General features: G+C 43.5%; 1 protein-coding gene across 2 annotated transcripts in view; it reads right to left on the bottom strand.

Moving 5' to 3' along the window:
• The window catches only part of SLTM (SAFB like transcription modulator), a 31978-nt gene extending 20425 nt beyond the window's left edge, over positions 1-11553 (bottom strand). The window contains exons 1-2 of one of the 2 annotated variants that reach the window (XM_034783005.1): positions 11312-11553; positions 10201-10288 (exon numbers count right to left, since the gene is read on the bottom strand). In XM_034783005.1, the coding sequence (XP_034638896.1) occupies positions 10201-10288; positions 11312-11491 (268 nt within the window). In that variant the 5' untranslated portion in view covers positions 11492-11553. The remainder of the gene's footprint in view (positions 1-10200; positions 10289-11311) is intronic. The other variant, XM_034783004.1, reaches the window with a different exon arrangement.
• Positions 11554-24432: the final 12879 nt, after the last annotated feature.

Genomic DNA, 24432 nt, shown 5'->3' with positions numbered 1-24432 from the left:
AGGGGGAAAGCCACTTCACAGGTATTCAAAGAGGGAGAGGAGACAAGGGGGGGCGGGGGAATGTAACAGACCTTTTGAGCATACAGGTTATACAGAACATACAAATCACTGCTGCTCCTACAACAGGGCCACTGCAGCGCACACTGCCTGAGGATGACTTTGCAGGACATGTGGAAGCTCCAGCTAGTACAACGCAGAACAGCACGGAACAGCTGGCCCAATTTCGGGTAACAGCCCATCCTGTGGCTAGACCCTCCTCTGAGAGGAATGGGTGCAATCTCCTGCTAGCTGAAAAATGTACATTCATGATCCATTTCCAGAAACAATGATGAAACCAATAGGAGCCCAAGACTATATATGATTGTTGTCTCGCATCTGAAGAAGTGAGGTTCTTACCCACGAAAGCTTATGCTCCCAATACTTCTGTTAGTCTCAAAGGTGCCACAGGACCCTCTGTTCCTTTCTAGATGAGTAACCCAGATGTTGTGCACTTCAAATAATTCCATGAATAAAAGACACTGAACAACTTAATCCCAAGAATCAACCTGTGAGTAACCTCTTAGAAAAGATAAAAATGCACATTCTGATCAGAATTGGTGCAACTGGGTTTCTGCTGGAATCCATGGCCAGATGCAGCTGGGATGACATGGGCAATTATGATAACTGAACTTCGCCAATAGAGGCTTTTTGTTACTTAGTGTATTTGATACTGGAAACACAATAATTTGCTCTTCAATTTTTCACCGTCCTCCTTCGTCCAGTGAATGGACCATATATCTAGACAATTAAAGTTCACCACTCCTTAGCACAAACAGCCCCACATCCACGTAATAAGCATGTTTGTCTCTTGGAGAAAGATCAACTTCTTTTTCTTCTTTTAAGTCTTCTAAGAGGCAAGTTCTAAACAGTACTTCAAAACTTGCAAAACTTCCTGACCAAACAGGGCATATATTGACTGTTCTCTCTCATTAGTTACATGAGTAAGATACAAGTAAATGCCCGAACTAGTTTTTATAAATGCATTTTTATATCAATTCAGATTTGAATTAAAAAGGCATCCTTTTGCCATGTTTAGCATTGCTGCTTTATATTTGGAGTGCAATACCATGAAATTAGCAAGTTACAAATGGCAACGAAAAATTATAATCAAAAGGCATGTTTTAAGAAGCTAGTCTTCCTTACGTGGTGAGTGACTTCACAACAGAAAGATCCATTCCACTCCATGGAATCCTCAGATCTTGGAAACATGAGTCTAATCTAGACTGTTTTAGAATTGTATTTTTTTTTTTTTATAAAATTGGGCAATTTGTATCGCTCTAGTAGCGGCTATATTCAGGTACGTTCCAACAATCTTATAGTCCACATAAACAAAGGATAAATGAATTAAATGTAAATAAATGTAGTATTACTGAACAGTGACTTTTGTACTTGTCTTTTTGGCTTCACAATTTGCTTCTTTAAAACAAAACAAAACAAAAAAATCAGTCATCTAATTGAATGCTTTGTTGGCCTTCACAGGGCTTCTCCATGTTCTACCTTGGATCCTTGAACTTCTCCTGCACCGGTATCCAGATAAACATATACACTATGCTCATGAGGCAAGTGTTCTTGATGCTACAGGTGTCCAGCAAAGGCTTATTTAATTGAATAGCTGTCAGTCTCTAGACTCTTCAAAGGGTGTTCCTAAAATTCATCTGCTTGCCTTGTGCAGGAAAAATTAACTAGAACCACTGGGGGGGGGGAGGGGTGCCCTTCCCCCCCAACATGAAAGTCCTCAGACATTATGGCACTCAAAGGCATCTTTCTTGAAAGACGGATTTCTGAAAGTGTCCTCATCAGAAGCTAAATGAATGGGAGCATCAGAATGAAATTTCTCTTTTATTTTTTGGTATAGCCTAGACCAGAAGGGAGGACACTTGCTGTTACTCCAAGTCTCTCTCTCCATGATGATCAAATACTTGCAATCCACCTTAAGACATTGCCATAAAAGCAAGCCCACATTTATTCCTTGATGTTACAAGAGTGTTCTAAGTATGAGAAAAGACAGTCATCTTCAAGCAAAACTATGATGCCCTTACCCCTTCAGAAAAGTATCAATACAACTTAGTTCAGTGCAATTACTACTTAAAGGTGCTGATGCAGATAGTTCTCTAACGTTAATGCAACATGGCTCTAATATGGACAGTATATCTTGACAAAAAGGGGTCTTCAGCGACTGAAGTGTTCAGTAATAATCAATGGTGCTAATGTAAATGAACTAGATTACTACTGGTCCATCCACAGGTGAGCAAGGCCAACGTTGTACAGTGTGCCCATTTTTCAGCAAGAGAACAACTGTTATGCAAGATCAGCATCATCTAAGGGACCAATACCTGGGGTTAAAAGGCACATATGTTACTGTCGCTAGAGAACACCTGGTAGTGCCTATGAAGCAAAGCAAGGTGGCAACACACAGAAAAGAAGTTCCTACTTCCAAGTCATCCAACACACACCTGTTGAAACACCAGTGTTGCTAACAGAGCCTGCCACAAATCTGGGTGCCTGAACTTAAGCAATCAATACAAGTTGTCTGGAATGCAATACTGTATCAGTTATACTTTGGGAGAAAGGCACTACTTTAGACACATACATAACCCGGATAGCACTGCTATTGATTTAAACTGCCCGATGTTGTAAAAAGCTCTATTGGCTTAAAGCATGGGTATTTTCCTGCCTGAACTCTACCACTCCCCCTAGCTGGGACTGGGGCAAAGGATTCATAACACAGTTAATTGCCAGTTTAATGCTATCAGGAAGCAGATTTAATTCCTAATTCATTTACATGATCCAGGTAACTATTCTGCTTGTCTTACTCATTCACAACCCTTTACACAAATGATGATTCAGACCGCCTAAGGGTCTAGTGGATTATGAGAAAAAGGATATTTAATTAACTAAAATATGATATGAGTGGGTGTTAAACGTAAAGTTTTGCTAACAAATCAAGCACTAGTTATGTAGTGGCCAAATTATATCTGATGCGCAAATATGCAGAGTTTTAGAACCTTTAGTGTTTAAGGAAAAAAGGTGAGAAATGTGATTATTGTATTTATTATTTACCCTGCAGTAGCAGCTAGCAGACCCAATCAGGCCAGTTTTGGTAGGCACCACATTCAATAAAGGTGGCCCCTTTCCCAAAAAGATTGTTCTTTTACAAAAAAATACTTCACAATAGTATTTAATTATTATGGCCCTGATCCTGCAACCCTCACTTGACTTCATTGTCACTATTTGCCTAAATAAGATTAACTTGACATAAAAGTTAACACTTTCCTATTTTTGCGCATCTATATGGTACATTTTGAACACATTTTAAAATTTATTATACCTTCTCCAGTATGCCACTGTCAATACTCTAAATTAAGAAAAAAACTGAGCCAAGTCAGAAATGATCAATTACTATATTGAAATTTGACAGAGAATAGGTTTATAGAGTTTGCAGACAAATATCGAAAATACTCTTTTTATTGTAGTTTCAGGTAGATTGCTTAAAGTGAATATATTTGATCTGTTTAAAGGGTATTTAATAGCTAATGTTAACAAAAAGCACATGAAAAACTATTAGAAAAATAAGTCTTTGGTTTGTGGTAATATACTTAGAAGGAGTTAAGCAATGGAGATGTCTAGAGTTTGGAGGTACATACTCTTTGCATCTGTACATATTGCCAATCCCTTTCTCAAAAAAGGTAGTTCATTACTATTTTACTTCAGGTAAGGATGCCTCCTCACAAGTCTCATGAGGGATAACAGTGTCAATGGTTGCTGTTGACTGGAATGCTATAAAATCTGTGAATACAACTTAACTGGTGAAGCCAGCCATGCAATACCCAGATGCCTGCAAACTGTAACTGAATAAACTGCTTAAAGGAATCTGCCAAATGATGAGTCTGTTAAGCATAAACATTCTATATAAGCTTAGGGGCATCATGAACAGCTTTGGTGATTATTCTTATAACTGGGTATATTTGAGACAGCAGACCACAGTTATGATTTTGAATCTAGTGCCGAGCACTGGAGACGTCATCTTTTTTTATAAAAACAGCTCAACACTGAAAAGGGTAACCTCAGTTTGCTTTATGTCTGGTGATGAGTTCAAACTAACTTCTTCTGGGGTTGTTCTACTCAGCACAATTGTAGCAGCAATTTGGGAAGAACGGCAGCATGAAGATTTACTAATATAGAACTAATATCAAGGGAAAGACTTAGCTGGCAATGTGACCTGTGGTGCCTAGGAAAGCTAACGCTCAAAATGCCAAGGACAGGGCAGGCAGCAAAAGGAGAGCAGCTTCTCCCAAAACTGGTGGTTAACACTGAAGTTAGATTCACCAACCAGTCACAAACGGTGCTCCTGACCCACCACACTGGTTATCAAGAAGCTGAAAAAGAAAAATCACACAGCCCCCCTTTATCGCATTCCAGTTCTCTGGCTCCCAATCAGCACATAGGTCCAGTAAGGTGAGGACTTATTTATAATTCTGCTCACTATATAAAGTGTTCTTCTCATCCCCAAAGGGCCAGCCACTTTACCAGATCAATACTTGGATCTTACCCAAAATACTAGGCTGCCAGCCAATCCCTTAGCATCTAAAACTAAAGGTTTTATTATAAAAAGAAAAGAACAAAAAAAGAAAGTTGTTAAACAGTAAAGCAATCAGATATATGGACTCTGAAGTCTTATGTATGTATCAGGTTCTTAGCAGCATTGATGAGTTTGCTGGCTTGTAGAGTCCTTATGGAACACATCCAAAGCTTGGATGTCCTTTGTTGTAATGTGTTAATTTGTAGAGAAGTTACTCCAGAGGTAAGAAGCAGGACTGAAGACAAAACGGAAAACATGCAGTTGCCTTTTTACATCCTTTGCCACATGGCTTGTACTTCCTTTGTCCTAAAACACAAACCTATGCACATGGGCATGGAAAAGCATTTGGGAGTCCCCTGTCTACAGGCATGTCCCTACATGTCCTGCTGACTGGTACCAGGTGTAGTCCCTGTCTTCTCTCAATAGGTTAATTGTATAGCTGATTGCCTTTAATAGGTTATTAAGCAGGCTGGATAGTTCTGATGCCAATCTGTCCCGGGGTGTCACCCAAAAACACAGCACAAATTTGATATAAAAATATGCCACATATATTTATAACTCACAGTACGAAGATGACTGACTAAATATAATTAAGTTTATATGTAGTCAATCAACTTTTCCACTGATATCTTATATGGCATATCTTGTAAGATTCATTGCAATTTTGTGATATTGCTATCCATATTATAATAAATGGTCACCCATATTCCATATAGTGTCATAGGAAATTCAAAACTAACTTCAAGATTAACTCAAGTCATTTGTGTGAGCAGAGAACAGAGTACCTAATGCCATTTTTACCTTCTTTGAAGCATTTCAGAATCATTGGTCTCCCCTAAGGGCTTGCTAATTGAACTAGAGGCCTTGATTAGTCTATACGTGGGCCAGCTCACAGTGTGGCATAACATTTCAGAAACACTGATAAGACTGTGTGTTGCCCACAGAGACCTTATAAATATAAATGCTTTCAAGACAGGGTGTTCATCCCACATCAGCCCTGATAGGGTTAAGAAAACTGAGACAGGGACAGTTAGCATGATAGGAGCTTGAGGAGCTTAGGCTGGCAAAGCAACCCGATTGGAAGATGAAGCTCAGCTGAGCAGGCATGGGCTGGGCTAGTATAAAGCCTAGAAATTGACAATAGAAAGGGCTTCAGTAAGGAAACTTGCAGCCTTCCTCTGTTCATTAGAGAGGGAAGGAGGGAACCCACGGAATGAGTAAGACACTGGTCCTGAGGAAAAAGTATAGTATGGCTTGGTCTACTCTCCAAACTTTATGTCGTTATAACTATGCAGCTCATGGGTTTGGAAAATCCACACCCCAAAGTGACGGTGATACAGATCTAAACCCTGGTGTAGATAGCATTATTTTGATAGGAGGACTTCCCCATCAGGGAGGTAGAGCTCTACACCAATGGGAGAAGATCTTCCATTGGCATAGGTAGCTTCTTCACTAAGTGCTACAGTGATGCAGCTGCGCCACTGCAGCGCTTAAGTGTAGACAAGCCCTCAGGAGAGAAAAGGGTAGAGGAGAAAGAATGTGGGAAGTGGAGTAGGAAGCAGTCCATAGAGAGCAAGCAGCAAGACTGGGGACTGACCAGACCTTGGCTGCATATTACAGGGTCTCTCTGCTGGAACCCAGAATAGTGTGTAGGCCCAGGTTCTCCTACCAGCCATTGAGAGTGGCATTGTCTGGATAGCAGGTCCAGTGAGACTCTATACCCCAGAAGAGGAAATCATACAGTGACATGACTGGAGGGCCAAATCAGAAGAGGAAGATGCAGCTCCTGGAACAAGAGTGGGCCCACAGAGTGAGGAGGAGGACAATGGGTTGAGAGACTTCAAAGGGAGGCCTCAGCCCTGGAAGAGGCACCATCCATGGTGAGTGAATACTGCAGGACAGTGCCCAATAACAAAAAAAAAATGGGGACAGAGCTAAGATCACACTAATAGGCTGAGGTATTTAGGAGTGTTCCAAAGAAAACCGAGTTAAATGGTGGTGGAAGATTATCTAGTATAAAACAAATGAGCAATCAGTTTTCTTGTGGAGAGTCAGATGCCTATTGAAAACTATCAGACAGAGATATAGGTAACCAGGGAGTAGTGGCACAGAAATGTATGTGAATACAGATAGCTGGGTTTATACCAAGAAATTTGATGGAACAAGTGGCATGACTGTGGAAGTCACTTCAAATGTCTCTCTCTCTTGGATAAGATTTTATGGTTTTACTACACAGCAGTATTGTGTACAGTTTTTGTACTGAAGACAAGTAGCATGTTTGACAGACAAAAGGTTGTGGAATAAATTTTGATTACACAATTCTGTGTTGGTGGATGTCATTAATAGTCAGGAAAACTATGGGGTTTTTTGGGGGTAGAGATGTGCCTCATCTTTTAGTATTATTTTTGAAAAACTGACATTCGGAGGACACTATATAATTTAGGGACATGAAGGCTATGTAGTATGGAGGAATAAGACAACAGTACTATAGCATGTGCTAGTACATATACATCTTTTAGTGATACAATGGGGTTGGATAGTAAAGGAACCAAATTCATTCAGGTGATAACAGGGTCAGATAACTACAGGCAGATGCATGTTACTTCCACCAATATACACTGACTTTAAACTGGAATTATGGCCTGAAATTAGACAAGAAAGGAAGTTTGTCATGTGAGACCAATGGGTCTTGCTTAAACATAGTTTAACAAACTAGTGTCCTTGCATTAGCATCTTGGTATAAAAACTTGTTTTAATGTTTACTTCTCATTCATCCCGTTTTATTTTATGCTATAGACAAAATGTTTCAATCTCAAGTTCCCCAGCATTAGCGCAAAGCTGCAGCATTTGGGTTACAAATGCTCCAGGAGAATGATCACATCTAATAATGTTTCACAGAAAATATTACATAATTCCTTGTAGGTGAGCTATTACATCTGACCTTGACATCTAAGTTATTAGGATCTTCACATGTGGCCAGAACAACATTTTGGTTACAGGAGAGTAAGGAAGCATTTTTTTTTTTTTAAATAAAGAAGTGCCTGCACACAAGAGGAATTAGCTATTAAATCCAGGAGTGAAGAGGCACAACAGAAGTTATTCAAGCAAGTTCTATTTAGCACTCAGTTTTATCTTGGCCTGAAACCATAGACGCCTATTAGCTTTTTTTAAAATTTTGAAAGCCTCAACTGATTTGCTGTCTGAAAAGTTTGAAGTTGCTACTTGAATGGAAAAAGCTTTAGTCTCCCCTTTCACAGATGTTCCAAAGAAGGCTCTCCTCTATCTTATCCTTCCTCCAGCGTCTTTCTAATGGATCTACTACTTCCCTTACAATTTCAGTGGCAGCCCCTGCTGTTCATAGCTTTCCCCCACCCCAGCAGTGGCTGTATTAAGATCAGGGAGCAGTAAAATTGTCCCTACCATAAAGTTCCGAATAGCATCAGTAAAACCTGCTAGATACTTATTAGCTTCACCCTACAGCTGCTTGGAGAAAGCTATGAGCAGCAGAAAGATCACTACAGCAGTTTGTTAGCAAAGTCCATCAGGGAGGGAAAACTGTATCTGTTCACATTGGAGGACTGTTTTTGAAACCAGAATGGCTAGAGTCTTAGGGCTTGACTACACATACAGCGGCGCAGCTACATGTCTGGCGAAGATGCTCTATGCCGACAGGAGAGTGCCATCCATAGCACTGTCCACACCGGCTCTCATGTCGCTGTAATTTATGTTGGTTGGGGGTGGATTATTCAGATGCCTGAATGACATAAATTATGTCTACACTACAGGTTATGGCGGCATACTTTAAGTCTTAAAGGAAGCTCAGTTTCCGAAGAAAATAATGGCTTAAATTCCCCTGCTTACCAGGGAAAACTTCGTGGGACAAGCTGACCAATGTGTTTTTCAAGTGCTAGTCTTTCTAACTGGAGGAAACTGTTAGGTTTATAAGAGATTAAAGTAATAGCATTTTAGCAGAAAAGTTAAATCTCTATAGTGGAAGAGAGAAACAAGCAGGAGGGGAGACCAACATCATGTGGTTAAATGAATGCATATAATCCTAACCAAGTAACCAAAAAAGGTAAAATCTGGTTGTTCTGAAAAGCCAAGACTGGGAAAATATGACAGATCGTATTGACAAATGAATACATTCCTCCAGGACATTCACTTTAGAAGATGAACATATCGGAATATGGTAAGAGTATAATTCTTCAATGCAGTCAGCCTAGCACTGTGTTTGTAATGTTATAAAATTTAAATATGAAGTGTGAATTATATTCAGGTTCTATCAAAGGATCTTTGTTAACAGAAACAAATGTGAATCAAGTAAGTATCCCATTATAATCAATTCCCATAATTTTTTTCAGAGTGGGTGAGAGGAGAAAGTGAGAACTTGTCTTAAAACAGATGGCATCTTTTTGAAAAAAAGGAAGGATTCATATTCTATAGGTAAACCCACAATTTAACTCTATAGAAAAGCTAGAAGCCACATCTTAACTAGCAGTTTTCAAAGACTTGCCCCACACAGTAATAGTCTCAGAAGGCAGAGTAACAGGGTGGAGATCTAGACTATCCAAGAGGGACCTTGTCAGAGGCTAATTCAATATAGTGATGTGTATACAGGCAAGTCTCATCTTACGCGGGGGTTCCGTTCCGCGGTTAGTGTGTAAAGGGAATACCGCGTATAGTGAAACACTCATTGAGTTCAATGGCAGGCAGAATCGCCCGCACTTCAAATGCAGTTTTTATATTGTTGTTTTTCTTTTTTCCCCCCGTTTTTGCCGACCACGCAAAGCTGAATTTGCGCATGTTAAATGCGCCTAAGATGCAACTTGCCTGTATCATTCATGATTTAGAGGGCTGAAGAAGGAAGGAGGTAAACACTGGTGGTAGCAGCAGGAGTAACAACTCAGGTCTCAGTTTACTTTTTGCTAAATACACAGCCCTGTGTAACAAGATCAGTAGAAAGGTTTCTAAATTTTCAAGCTTCCATACAATTTTGTTTCCTCCTTAACAATGCAGTAATTTCACATGAGAAAGTGAAACTGACTATTAGAAGCAAAACCAAGTCACCAGTCTGTTTCTTTTTGCATTTATCCCACGCAGTACAGATAAGACTTATTAAAAAATTCTTTATGCAAGAATATTTCAGTTTAAGATTGACATGCAATTTAGTTTTAGACTAGCCACTATTATTTTTGGTGTACAGTCACCTCCATCACATGACACTATTTCTTTTCTCAAGTTGGGTGACAATCTTAAATAGAGGCTGAGCATTTCCAGAAAAAATAATAAGTAGCAGATACCTGTAAATATGAGAGAGACAGACAGTCCTCAAGTTTGCTTTTTTGTTGTTGTTTCTTTTGGGGGGCAGGGGGAGGAGGGAGACCCTATTTGACTACATTTATATACAAGTGGACAAAACTGTATATCAAGGACAAGTCCTCATAATTTGGGCAGATATCCACAAGGACTATTTCTCAGTATTCACAACAGGTGAAGACTTATTTTTAATTTGACAATTAAACTTTTAAAAACCTTAAGTAAATAGATTTTTCACAGTATAATTTGCATTAACAGGTTTTAACCTTTGCCTTTTGTTGGCTTCTTGATAGGTGTATCAGCTGAAACAGTTATTTCAATATTATCTGGATCTCCTCCTTCTTCTTCAATAGCCTAAATAAGACAAAATGTTTTATGAAATTTAACTAGAAGTTGATAATTTACATACAAAAAAGCCTAATTACTTGTTCTTCCTAAATACAAAATATTGCTTAAAGGATTCAGATTAGATAGTATGTTTAAGACTTGAGGAGGAGAGGAAAATCTAGGTAAGGGCAGCAGCCTAAGTGATTAGTGTAACATTTTTACAAAATGTAACACAGATCAACACACTACTCACATAAAACGTAATTATACAGGGCAATTTAAATGTAAAGACAACATCATTTAGGCCAGATCAAAGCCCTAGGAAAATACCATTACAAGAATATTCCTGCATTTGCACAGGCCGGCAACTCGCCACACGTAATTTCGTGGCAGCCATACCTTGAGATGCTCAGTCGATGTCAGAAGGGAGAAGAAAGCAGACAGCCTTATGCTGTAAATAGGCCCCGTACAGAGCCAACAGAGAAGGGTGCCGAGGCAACATAACCATTGAACTTATCAAGCAACGCAAATAGCGTCAGCCATCTATGCCAACTCTGAGCAATGGCAAAAGTGGGGTTAGGGCCAGGCTGTTTTACAGGGGGAGCCCAGGGCCGGAGAGGCGCCTGCCTGGGTGTGCTGGGCTCAATCCCGCAGTACGAGGCTCCCAGGAGCCGCTACCCCTACCTCGGAAGGGAGCTGGCAGATGAAACAAGCTGTGGCGATGTCCAAATGCAGATTTCTGCTCAGACCAGGCCGATAGCACCAGCCCAGGGCACCTGCGGCCCGGGCACCACTCCCAGTCTCCACCCCCAACCGCAAGCGGCGGGCTCCAGGGCTGCGTGGCCAGAGGAGCCCCTCAGGGGGTGCGCGGCGGCGGCGGCCCTCGTGGGCGAAGGGCGGAGAGACCCCTCCGCGGGCAGCGCCGTGAACAGCAGCAGTTCGCCCGCGGCCGGAGCTCAGAGCCGGGCAAGGCCCCAGCAGGCTCTCGAAACCAGAGAGCAAAGTATGGCCCGGCCCGGCCTGGCCGCGCGGCCTACGCCGGCCTCTCACCTGCTTGAGCCGGGAGATGAGCACGGTCTTCACCCCGGTGATGTCCAGGTTGCGCCGCTTCAGCTCCGACTTCAGATCGATGACCCGCAGGTCGGTGATCTTCTTGCTCTCCATCTGGGCTGGCCCCGCGGACGGGGCTGCGGTAGCGGCGGGAGAGGAGACGGCGGCAGCGGCGGCCATTTTAGGGCGAGTGAGCGCGGCAGCTGCACGCACAATGAAACCCCCTCAGCCGCCTGCTCCCTCCCTCCGTCAGTACCCGGATGGCGGCAGCAGAGGACCTGGCTGAAACGGGCATGCGCGTTGCCCGGCCGCCTCCTGTTCCCCGGGGCTTACCTTGAGCCCCGCTCCCTCACAGCACAGCCTGCCCGCCCTGCGCCAGGGGTCGTGTCTGGGGGGCTCTGGTCTCCGCCCGGGGGCTGGGAGACGGGGTGCTCTGTGGGGAGGAGGTGAAGGTGGGGCTGGCCATGGGCAGGGCTGAGGAGACTCCCGTTGTCCCCGACTGCAGCCCCGGGAGCTTGTTAGAAAAGACCGCTGGGGGCTGTGGTATGTTCTGAGCAAGGCTCCTGCCTGGCGCCCAGGGTTCTGTCACTGTTCTCTGCCTCTGATCAGCCAGCCCTGGGCTCCCTGGGCATCTCTGGGGCCTCTCAGGTTTGGGAGCTGCTCGGCCACAATGGTAAAGTCGCATTCTCCTCAAGAAACTGTATTAGCCTAAGGAAAACGGCCTGAAAGCTACTCCAGCATCGCCAACCCCAAGTTCTCAAAAACCATGAGTCATGCCCCCTCCCAGAATAATGGGATTGGTTTAGAAATCATGAGAATTTAAGCTAATAAGTGGGGGATTCTTTGTATTTGCCTTCTGTTTCTTGAGCCTTTAGGGTTGATGTTTTCAAGTCTTTCTCCGCTACCAGGAGCCCTATCTTGACAGGCAAAAATGAGATGCAGTTTTTTCAATTATCTTAACTCCTATTCCAAGTCAAGCCTGTTTTGTGGGAGGAAACACTTGGCTTCTTCAGCTGAAGGCTGGAGGAGATATAATTGATCTATACAAATACATCAGGGGGTAAACATCAGGGAGAGAAAAAAACTATTTAAGCTAAAGGACAATGTTGGCCCAAGAACAGAGGTGAAAGTAAGCTGGTACAGTACGGCACGGCGTACCGGCAAGAGCCAGTACGCCATGCCGGACCGCACCGGCTTCCAAGGCCCCGCCTCTTCCAGTTGAGGCCACGCCTTTTACGGATGAGGCCACGCCCCCTTCAGGACTCCGGCAGTACCAGTAAGTCCTGTAAGTTACTTTCACCAATGTATATAAATTGTCCATGAATAAATTTAGGTTGAAAATTAGAAAAAGGTATCTAACCATCACAGGAGTGAGGTTCTGAAACAGCTTTCCAATAGGAGTAGTGTGGGCAAACTACTTAACTACAGTTAAGTAGTCCCAAAAAGAAAATTGTAGAGCAGTTATGCCAACCTAACCAGAATTAGGCCAACAGAGGTTCTGGGTAGTCCCCGGGCAGAATCAAAGACATAGTTGTTTAAGCTGAAAAAGTGAGATAAAAGGGGAGTTGCATTCCTGTACCAGGTGTGCTAAGAACAATGTGCTCAGAAGATAGATTAGGAGACATACTGCCTCCACTCCCTATTTCTGTTCTTTGTATGTTTTTAACTCCCTCTTTCTCCTAGTTTCTGGTGCATGGCAACAAAGCTGATAAGAAGTTGCTGAGGCATCATGAATGGTTTGTAGTGTCAAGAAAGATAGATATGCGTGGATATTAGAAGTTTCTAACTAATCAACGGGGTCGGGTTGTTTTAAGCAAATTTCTATGACGCGACGGAACTGTCTATAACCTCACTAGTTATTGTAATCGTGGCTGGTTCTCTCTGAAGACGGGCCGCTCTCTATTGTTGTGTGCACTCCTCAATAAAGAGCTTGTGTTTGGACCTTGCTGGTATTGCCTGTCTCTTTGCAGTCAGACAACGAACCGTGCCGTCCGGGTTAGAGTCCCCGACAAGTAGTTTTCAGATGGAGCTTGCTAAATTAATTAACTGTCTTATATGATGTAGTTGCCTGTGATAGCAGGGGACTGGACTGGATGACCTGAAAGTCTCTTCCACTCCTGTGTTCCTAACAGGGCTGTCAATTAATCACAGTTAAGTCATGCAATTAACTCAAAATAATTAATCGTGATTAAAAACATTAATCACAGTTTTATTCACACTGTTAAACAATAGAATACCAATTGAAATGTATTAAATATTTTGGATATTTTTCTACATTTTCATATATATTGTATTCTGTGTTGTAACTGAAATCAAAGTGTATATTTTTGATTACAAACATTTTCACTGTAAAAATGATAAAAGAAATAATATTTTTCAATTAACCTCACACCAGTACTGTAGTGCAATCTCTTTGTTGTGAAAATGCAACTGCCAAATGTAGATTTTTTTTTTTGTTACATAACTTCACTCAAAAACAAAACCATGTAAAACTTTAGCGCCTACAAGTCCACTCAGTCCTACTTCTTGTTCAGCCAATCGCCAAGACAAATAGGTTTGTTTACATTTACAGGAGATAATGCAGCCCTCTTATTATTTACAATGTCACCAGAAAGTGAGAACAGATATTTGCATGGCACTTTTGTAGCTGGCATTGCAAAGTATTTACGTGCCAGATATGCTAATTATTCATATGTCCCTTCATGCTTCGGCCACCATTCCAGAGGACATGCTTCCATGCTGATGACGCTTGTTAAAAAAATGCATGAATGAAATTTGTGACTGAAATCCTTGGGGGAGAATTGTATGTCCCCTATTCTGTTTTACCCACATTCTGCCATATATTTCATGTTCTAGCAGTCTCAGATGATGACCCAGCACATATTGTTCATTTTAAGAACACTTTCACTGCAGATTTGACAAAATGCAAAGAAGGTACCAGTGTGAGATTTCTAAAGATAGCTACAGCACTCGATCCAAGGTTTAAGAATTTGAAGTGCCTTCCAAAATCTGAGCGGGACGAGGTGTGGACAGGGCCGGCTCTAGGCACCAGCTTACCAAGCAGGTGCTTGGGGTGGCCACTTCAGAGAGGGGCGGCACATCCAGCTGTTGGTGGCAATTCGGCGGACGGTCCCTCACTCCTGCTTGGAGCGAAGGACTTCCTGCCGAATTGCCGCCGCAGATCGCGATCGCGGCTTTTTTGTTGTTTGTTTGACTGCTTGGGGCAGCCAAAACCCTGGAGCTGGCCCTGGGTGTGGAGCATGCTTTCAGAAGTCTTAAAAGAGCAACACTCCAATGCGGAAACTACAGAACCCAAACCACCAAGAAAGAAAAATCAACTTTCTGCTGGTGGCATCTGACTCAGATAATGAACATGAACATGCATCAGTCCGCACTGCTTTGGATTGTTATCGAGCAGAACCTGTCATCCGCATGGAAGCATGTCCCCTGGAATGGTGGTTGAAGCATGAAGGGACATATGAATCTTTAGTGCATCTGGCATGTAAATATCTTGCAACGCTGACTACAACTGTGTCATGTGAATGTCTCTTCTCACTTTCAGATGACATTGTAAACAAGTGGGCAGCATTATCTCCTGCAAATGTAAACAAACTTGTTTGTCTGAGTGATTTGGCTGAACAAGAAGTAGGACTGAGTGGACTTGTAGGCTCTAAAATTTTACATTGTTTTATTTTTGAATGCATTTTTTTTTAACACAATTCTACATTTGTAAGTTCAACTTTCACGATAAAGAGATTTCACTATGGTACTTGTATTAGGTGAATTGAAAAATACTATTTCTTTTGTTTTTTTAAAGGGCAAATACTTGTAATCAAAAATCTGAAGTAAGACCGGTACACTTTGTATTCTGTGTTGTATTTGAAATCAATATATTTGAAAATGTAGAAAACATCCACAAATATTTAACTAAATGGTATACTATTGGTTAACAGTGCAATTAATCATGAGATTAATTTTTTAATCGTGCAGTTAATTGCAATTCTTTTTAATTGCTTGACAGCCCTAATTCCTAATTATATGCAAAGTTTGTTTGCTGCATGCGTGCTCTCTCTCTCCTGAAAGCAAAGCATGAAGCATAATATAGATTGTACATAAATGCCTAACTGAATACAGATAAATTATTAGTGATCCTTAATTTTAAAATTTAATGCATTTGGTTGCTATAAATGGGAAACACCATCTTCCACTCCACTGTGTAGTTTTCCTGTTGATATATTATTGAAGTAGTGTATAATATAAAAGTGAGAAGAACTTTGTAGAAATTAATTTCTGCTTTAGCTCCAATATAATTCACCCATAAGATAGCAAGGAAAAGAACCATAAATTATTTATAAATCAGAAATTAATGTTCTCCATTTGATTATTTAAAACTGTGCATATTTGCTAGGAAATAGCATGTAATCTCTTGATCTGAAATTAGATCATGGAATAGAAACAGGTAGTTTGTTGAAATCTTACTGTTTTATTTATCTGTGATTCATCGTGGAAAAATACAAAAACACCCACAAAAATTAAACAAAATAAAAATTTCATTCCACTTATTTTACCAGCATTGAAAAAGTATACAGATATATTATCTTTCCATGAGCAATGTGCTTGGTGGAATGTTTGGTTTTGATTTTTTTAATGAAATTATGAACTTAGTTGCTCACAAATAAAAAAATACTTCTCCCTCTATCATGTTAGTTTCTTCTATGTGATCACATAAAAAAGGATAAAAGTGACTATCACTCTTGCTACATCTCCTTAATCATGTGACTAGAAAACATCTGACTGGTTGAGCACCCTGGATTTATGTAATTTCTCAAGGCCATTTTGTGACAAAATTTTGTATCCAGGAGTTTAGGACGCTTCGTTTTTCCAGATATCTCAGGAAATGTATAATTACATGAGTGGTGCACATTTATTGTGAAATTAGTACTTTTGAAAGATGCTCAATGAATGACCTTACAAAATTAATTTATGTATCCTCAGAAAAGATACGGCACTGACAGCTGTAGTGTTTGCTTTTCCACTCCGCATATGCTTCAATCCTCTTCTGCCTCACATAGGCCACTAAATTTAGGGATTCACTTTCACAATGCCCACACAAAGTATGCAGATGGGGATGGGGACAAGGACATTTTCCCTAAAATTTAAACCCCAAACATTTTAATTTAAAAACCTCACCATTTCTACCTCCAGAGAAGCCTGTTCCAGGTATTAATGTTAGAAAAACATTCCCCAAATATAATGCTGGTACAACTGAGTGGACTGTGTATGGAATATGTTGTATGGGTCGGGTTTACTTGATTCTGCCTCTGTGCAAGGGGCTAGACTTGATGACCTCTCATGGTCCCTTGTTCCAGCCCTACATTTCTATGAGTGAGGCCTGTGGAACTCCATAGCTGAGAGCTCTGAAGGAGGAAGAGTAGGAGCACATCACTATTATCTGTAATTTCCCTTAGGCCTGGTCTACACTACGAGTTTAGGTCAAATTTAGCAGCATTAAATCGAATTAAGCCTGGACACGTCCACACGACGAAGCCCTTTTTTTCGACTTAAAGGGCCCTTTAAACCAGTTTCTTTACTCCTCCTCCGACGAGGGGATTAGCGCTGAAATCGGCCTTTGTGGGTCGGATTTGGGGTAGTGTGGACGGAATTCCACATTATTGGCCTCCGGGAGGTATCCGACAGTGCTTCATTGTGACCGCTCTGGACAGCACTCTCAACTCAGAGACTCAGATGACCAGGTAAGATAGGAAAAGCCCCACAAACTTTTGAATTTCATTTCCTCTTTGCCCAGCGTGGAGAGCACAGGTGACCATGCAGAGCTCATCAGGACAGGTAACCATGATGGAGTCCCAGGATCGCAAAAGAGCTCCAGCATGGACCGAATGGGAGGTACGGGATCTGCTCGCCATATGGGGAGACGAATCAGTGCTAGCTGAACTCCGTAGCCGTAAATGAAATGGCAAAATATTAGAAAAAGTCTCAAAGGCCATGAAGGACAGAGGCCATAACAGGGACGCACAGCAGTGCCGTGTGAAAATTAAGGAGCTAAGGCAAGCCTAACACAAAGCCAGAGAGGCAAACGGAAGGTCCGGGGCAGAGCCGCAAACATGCCGCTTCTACGCGGAGCTGCATGCCATGCTAATGGGTGCAGCCACCACTACCCCAACTGTGTGCTTTGACTCCATCAGTAGAGAATCACGCAACAGGGAAGCAGGTTCGGGGTACGAGGAAGATGATGATGAAGATAGCTCACAGCAAGGAAGCGGAGAAACCGGTTTCCCCAACAGCCAGGATATGTTTATCACCCTGGATCTGGAACCAGTAACCCCCAAACTCACCCAAGGCGTGCTCCCAGACCTTTGTAAATATTACACATGGTTTAAAAGCAAGCGTATTTAATGATTAATGATTAATTTGCCCTGGCAATCGCAGCCAGTACAGCTACTGGAAAAGTCTGTTAACGTGTATGGGGATGGAGCGGAAATCCTCCAGAGACATCTCCAGAAAGCTCTCCTTCATGTACTCCCAAAGCCTTTGCAAAAGGTTTCTGGGGAGGGCTGCCTTATCCCGTCCGCCATGGTAGGACCCTTTACCACACCAGGCCAGTAGCACATAGTCTGGAATCATTGCATAACAAAGCATGGCAGCGTATGGTCCCGGTGTTTGCTGGCATTCAAACAACATCCATTCCTTATCTCTCTTTGTTATCCTCAGGAGAGTGATATCATTCACGGTCACCTGGTTGAAATGGGGTGATTTTATTAAGGGGACATTCAGAGGTGCCCGTTCCTGTTTGGCTGAACATAAATGTTCCCCGCTGTTAGCCACGCGGTGGGGGGGAGGGGTGAAGTGATCATCCCAGAGAATTGGGTGGGGGTAGGGGTAGTTGGGTTTGTGCTGCATGTTAACCCAGAAACCGCAGCCCCTCCTTTTACATTGCAAACCCATTTTAAATGGCCAACCCAACGGGTGCTTGGTATGGGAAATGAGGGCGCTGCTATTTGAAACCATTCCCACATGTTATGAAGGTTAAAAAAGCCAAAAGACTGTGGCTTACCATGGCTGCCTGCAAGCCGAATTCTGCTGCCTGGCACTGCGTGAGTGATCTCTCACACCAAACCGGCAGGCCCTCAATATAAGAGGAAAAATGTGACCTTGTAACGAAAACATATGTGCTGTGTAATGTGAACAGCAAAATGTAATGTGAAAGAGTGTATCCATTGTTCTCTAAAATGTGTCTTTTTAAACCACCTCTCCCTTCTCCTCCACCAGCTGCAAACGTTTCTCCTTCGCAGAGGCTAGTGAAGATTAAAAGGAGAAAACGGCGGATTCGGGATGATATGTTCTCGTAGCTCCAGATGTCCTCCCATGCTGACAGAGCACAGCAGAATGCGTGGAGGTAATCAGTGTCAGAGTGCAAAACACAATATGAACGAGAGGAGAGGTGGCGGGCTGAAGAGAGCAAGTGGCGGGCTGAAGAGGATAGGTGGCGTCAGCTTGCTGACAGAAGGCAAGAGTCGATGCTCCAGCTGCTGGAGCATCAAACTGATATGCTCCAGCTTATGGTTGAGCTGCAGGAAAGGCAGCAGGAGCAGAGACCGCCGCTACAGCCCCTGTGTAACCAACAGCCCTCCTCCCCAAGTTCCATAGCCTCCTCACCCAAATGCCCAAGAACGCGGTGCGGGGGCCTCTGGCCACCCAGCCACTCCACCCCAAATGATGCCCAAGCATCAGAAGGCTGGCCTTCAATAAGTGTTAAAGTTTTAAACTGCAGTGTGTCCTTTTCCTTCCCTCCTCCCCCACCTCTCCTGGGCTACCTTGGCAGTTATCCCCCTAGTTGTGTGATGAATTAATAAAGAATGCATGAATGTGAAGTAACAATGACTTTATTGCCTCTGCAAGCGGTGCTCGAAGAGGGGAGGGGAGGGTGGTTAGTTTACAGGGAAGTAGAGTGACCTGAGGGGCGGGGGGTTCATCAAGGAGAAACAAACAGAAGTTTCACACCGTAGCCTGGCCAGTCACAAAACTGGTTTTCAAAGCTTCTCTGATGCGCACCGCGCCCTGCTGTACTCTTCTAAGCACCCTGGTGTCTGGCTGCGCATAATCAGCGGCCAGGCGATTTGCCTCAACATCCCACCCCGCCATAAATGTTTCCCCCTTACTCTCACAGATATTGTGGAGCGCACAGCAAACAGCAATAACAATTGGAATATTGGTTTCGCTGATGTCTATCCGAGTCAGTAAACTGCGCCAGCGCGCTTTTAAACGTCCAAATGCACATTCTACCACCATTCGGCACTTGCTCAGCCTATAGTTGAACAGGTCCTGACTACTGTCCGGGCTGTCTGTGTACGGCTTCATGAGCCATGGCATTAAGGGGTAGGCTGGGTCCCCAAGAATAACTATAGGCATTTCAACATTCCCAATGGTTATTTTCTGGTCCGGGAAGAAAGTCCCTTCCTCCAGCTTTTGAAACAGACCAGAGTTCCTGAAGACGCGAGCATCATGTACCTTTCCCGGCCATCCCATGTTGATGTTAGTGAAGCGTCCCTTGTGATCCACCAGGGCTTACAGCAGCATTGAAAAGTACCCCTTGCAGTTTATGTACTCGGTGACTTGGTGCTCCGGTGACAAGATAGGGATATGGGTTCCGTCTATCGCCCCACCGCAGTTTGGGAATCCCATTGCAGCAAAGCCATCCACTATGACCTGCACGTTTCCCAGAGTCACTACCCTTGATATCAGCAGGTCTTTGATTGCGTTGGCTACTTGAATCACAGCAGCCCCCACAGTAGATTTGCCCACTCCAAATTGATTCCCGACTGACCGGTAGCTGTCTGGCGTTGCAAGCTTCCACAGGGCTATCGCCACTCGCTTCTCAACTGTGAGGGCTGCTCTCATCCTGGTATTCTGGCACTTCAGGGCAGGGGAAAGCAAGTCACAAAGTTCCATGAAAGTGCCCTAACGCATGCAAAAGTTTTGCAGCCACTGGGAATCGTCCCACACCTGCAACACGATGAGGTCCCACCAGTCTGTGCTTGTTTCCCGGGCCCAGAATTGGTGTTCCACGCCATGAACCTCCCCCAGTAACATCATGATTTGCATATTGCTGGGGCCTGTACTTTGTGAGAGGTCTATGTCCATGTCAATTTCCTCATCACTCCCGTCGCCGCGCTGCAATCGCCTCCTGACCTGGTTTTGCTTTGGCATGTTCTGGCTCTGCGTATACTCCAGGACAATGCGCATGGTGTTCATAATGCTCATAATTGCCGCGGTGATCTGAGCGGGCTCCATGATCCCAGTGCTATAGCGTCTGGGCTGAAAAAAGATGCGAAACTATTGTCTGACAGAGGGAGGGAGGGGCGAATGACGACATGGCTTACAGGGAATTAAAATCAACAAAGGTGGCTGTGCATCAGGGAGAAACACAAACAACTGTCACACAGAATGGCCCCCCCAAAGATTGAACTCAAAACCCTGGGTTTAGCAGGCCATTGATTTCACGGAGGGAGGGGGAAGCAAATGAATACAGAACAAATCTGGTCCATCTATCTTTTACATCTTAGGCTGGTAGCAGACGGTGCAGCATGACTGATAGCCATCGGCATCTTCTGGGTGCTTGGCAGAAGATGCTGTATTATGCCAGCTAGATATCATCGTCAAGATGGTTCAATAGGACTGCCGGCAGGACTGTCTCCAGGAGACAAAACATGTCTGCCCAGGTGCCTCTGACCTAACTCACTGAGGAATACGACGACGATGGATACCAGTTGTAATACACCATCCACTGCCAAAAGGCAAGGAGCTGCTGCTGTATAGCAATGTAGCCCCACGTCTGCCAGCACCCAGATAGCCGATGATGGCTACCAGTCATACTGCACCGTCTACTGCCAAAAGGCAATTAGCTGCTGCTGTGTAGCAATGCAGTACCACGTCTGCCGGCACCCAGATGACATATGGTGATGGTGAGCTGAGTGGGCTCCATGCTTGCCGTGGTATGTTGTCTGCACAGATAACCCAAGTAAAAAGGCGCAAATCGATTGTCTGCCATTGCTCTGACGGAGGGGGAGGGGCCTGACGACATGTACCCAGAACCCCACGTGACACTGTTTTTGCATCATCAGGCATTGGGATCTCAACCCAGAATTCCAATGGGCGGCGGAGACTGCGGGAACTGTGGGATAGCTACCCACAGTACAATGCTCCGGAAGTCAACGCTAGCCTCGGTACTGTGGACGCGGTCCGCCGACTTAATGCACTTAGAGCATTTTATGTGGGGACACACACAATCGACTGTATAAAACCGATTTCTATAAAACCGGCTTCTATAAATTCGACCTATGAGTGTAGACATACCCTCAGGGAATGAGTAGAACCACTTCATCGCACATTTGGGCACCGCTGCTGGGTCTCTCAGCCAGAATAGCATCATCCTTTAATACTGTCAAAGGCTATAAGTAGATTGAGTAGTATGTGGAAGAAAAAACAAAGTTAATGAAAAATATTTTTAAATTCGAAAAATATTTAAAACATTGTGAACAATTTAATGAATTTTTTTTCTACAAACTTTTTGACAATGCCTCCTCAAACTTTTCATTTCCCAGAAAAAAAATTGAGTGGTTCAATAATGGACAAAGTAATTTCTATCAAGTGTTATTTTTGGGTGAGAGCTGGCACATCTGAGCATTGCCAGTGGCCAGCCCTCTCAGAGGGAGGCATTAACAATCACAGCCAATTAAATGACAAACTTTGTTAATGCAGAGTTAAGGTTGCTCGATGATAACTTCTGCCCTTCCAAACTTCTGAATACCAGGAAATACAGAAGTAAGGTAAATGCCCACACAATCTTAACGCAGTCTTCCTGGAGGTCGTAAGAGCCACTGGAAATTATTTGCATGTACTCAAGTTACTATCCATGCTTTAGGTGTAGTGAGCACTGGATAGTGGAGGCAGTAGGTGTTGTAGATTGGTAAAGGAGTGTTTGTGATATAAGGAGATTTGGGATTAGTTTTAGTCTGAGGAGCATCAAAGCTATGATTGTGATGTGAGGAGTTCTGAATCCAAGTCTCCCCTCTCCCCTGTGTTATCAAAGGAAAGAGATGCATGTGTACATTGAGTTTTCAGTCTGCACATTTCAATACGGAACTGTGTAAATTGTGTCAGCAGCAGGGCACTGGTGTCTTCTTGGCATGGGTATTGTTAGCAGTGAGGTGGGATATGAGAGCAGACTGCATTTAATGACAGGTAGGGGAAAATATAGATTTAACTAGTATACTGTGTGCAAGTATAAATGGGTTGTAAAAGGGTTTGAAGTGGTTGTTAAATTTTGCAAGTGTGATACTCTGTCAGGGAATAGACTCAGGCTTTGTCTACACTAGCACTTTTGTCAGTAAAACTTTTGTTGGCCGGGGTGTGAAAAAACACATCTCTGACTGACAGCAGTTTCACTCACAAAAGTGCTGGTGTGGACATCGCTATGTCTGCGGGAGAAGCTCTCCTGCCAACATAGGGAATGCTACTCGTTGTGGGTGGTTCAATTATGCTGGCAGCGGAGCTCTCTCCTGCTGGTAAAGAACAGCTACACTGGAGACCTTACAGCGGCACAACTGTACCACGACAGCTGTGCCGCTGTAAGGTCCACAGTGGAGACATAGCCTCAGTATTTGAGCATAGGGCAAGTGCAGATAGTGCCTTTCCATTACAATTAACAAGCAGAGTCTAAGTGTGTGTTATCTGTGTTTTGGAGCATCACCCATACAGGGTTGAGTTAAGGTTGTGTAGGCATTTACCTTAACTCTGTATTTCCTGGTTTTCAGATGTTTGAGTTTTGCTGAACTTGACATTCTGGAAGAGACAAGCTATCACTGGGCAACCTTAACTCTGTATTAATTAATTTTTTGGCTCCCCGCTCCTGTACAGTTTAGTATAGTGGACTAGAAATAATGGTCATACTTTGAAATGGTTGCAATGTGTAGTTGCTAACAGGGCCAGTGAAAGAGAAACCATAGATAGCATATGTCCCAAATCTAGTCAGTTCTATAACATGGTGGTTACACTAACCTTTTAAGTGTGTGAGAGAAGACTGCTGTGTGTCTCTCATTCTCCACCTCCTGCACCACCAGTCCTGGCAACATGTATCCTAACCGTTCCCCCTCCCCTAACATTTCCAGCTCATCCTCCCCAGCTCATTTAGCTGTTAGTTGACACCTAGAACACATCATCATCATCACATCAGGCCCAGAGAGATGTTAAATGGCCCATTCATCTAATTGAGATGTTCTCAACTGAAAGAGAATACACTGGAGAGAAATAAACAGCGTGACACAATAGCTATGAACCATTTATGTCAGTGGGTGTTTCCAACCCCACTCCTCAAGAGCTGGAGAATTTCTGATAGGTATTAAGCATACACATTATCAGCTCCTCAGTCATCTCAGCAGCGTGTTCTTGGAGCATGCTTTAAGCATGCTTGTTCTAAGCTCCCCACCAGTACTGAAGTGCTAAATTTTATAGTGTGGGAACCATGCCATTCCCCACACCTGCCCTCTCCTTTCCCCTCCTCACCTTACACTTGCCCTATGCTCTTTCTCTTCCCCATGCACCCTCCTTCTCCACTTCCCACCTCATACCTGCCCCCTACCCTTCCTCTCTGTCCCTCCTCTCTTTCTTCCCCATTTGTCCCCTCCCCCCACTTACCTCCTACCTCTCCTTACCCCTGCCCTGCATGCTGTGCTCTACTCAGTAGTGGATTAACGCAGAGACCCATTGTGCCCAGGGCACTCACCCCTCAGCATAGGCATCTGGTGAAAATATTCTGTTGGGGGCTGAGTGAAAGTGGTTTCTACTGAATGTGTGTGGGTCATTGTCTCTATCCCTGCCCAGTGTGAGGGGAAGGCCTTTGGGGTGTGGTTTGGAGAGGGAACCTACCCTGCACTCACCCCACAGTGGCAGCTTCTGTCCTGTGGGGCTGGGCCTGGCTCCCCGCTCTGGCCTTTTGGCTCTCAGATTTGCTGTTGCAGACTCCTCCAAATGGGGGCAAGCCATCTAACCACCCCAAGAAGATAAGGAGGGGAAGGACGGGTGGGGGAAATGTCACCAGCTCCACA

The sequence above is a fragment of the Trachemys scripta genome, chromosome 10 (genome assembly GCF_013100865.1).
Source record: "Trachemys scripta elegans isolate TJP31775 chromosome 10, CAS_Tse_1.0, whole genome shotgun sequence".
NCBI lineage: Eukaryota > Metazoa > Chordata > Testudines > Emydidae > Trachemys > Trachemys scripta.
Note: the sequence above shows the minus strand (reverse complement) of the source record. Positions and strands in the feature narration are given on the sequence as shown.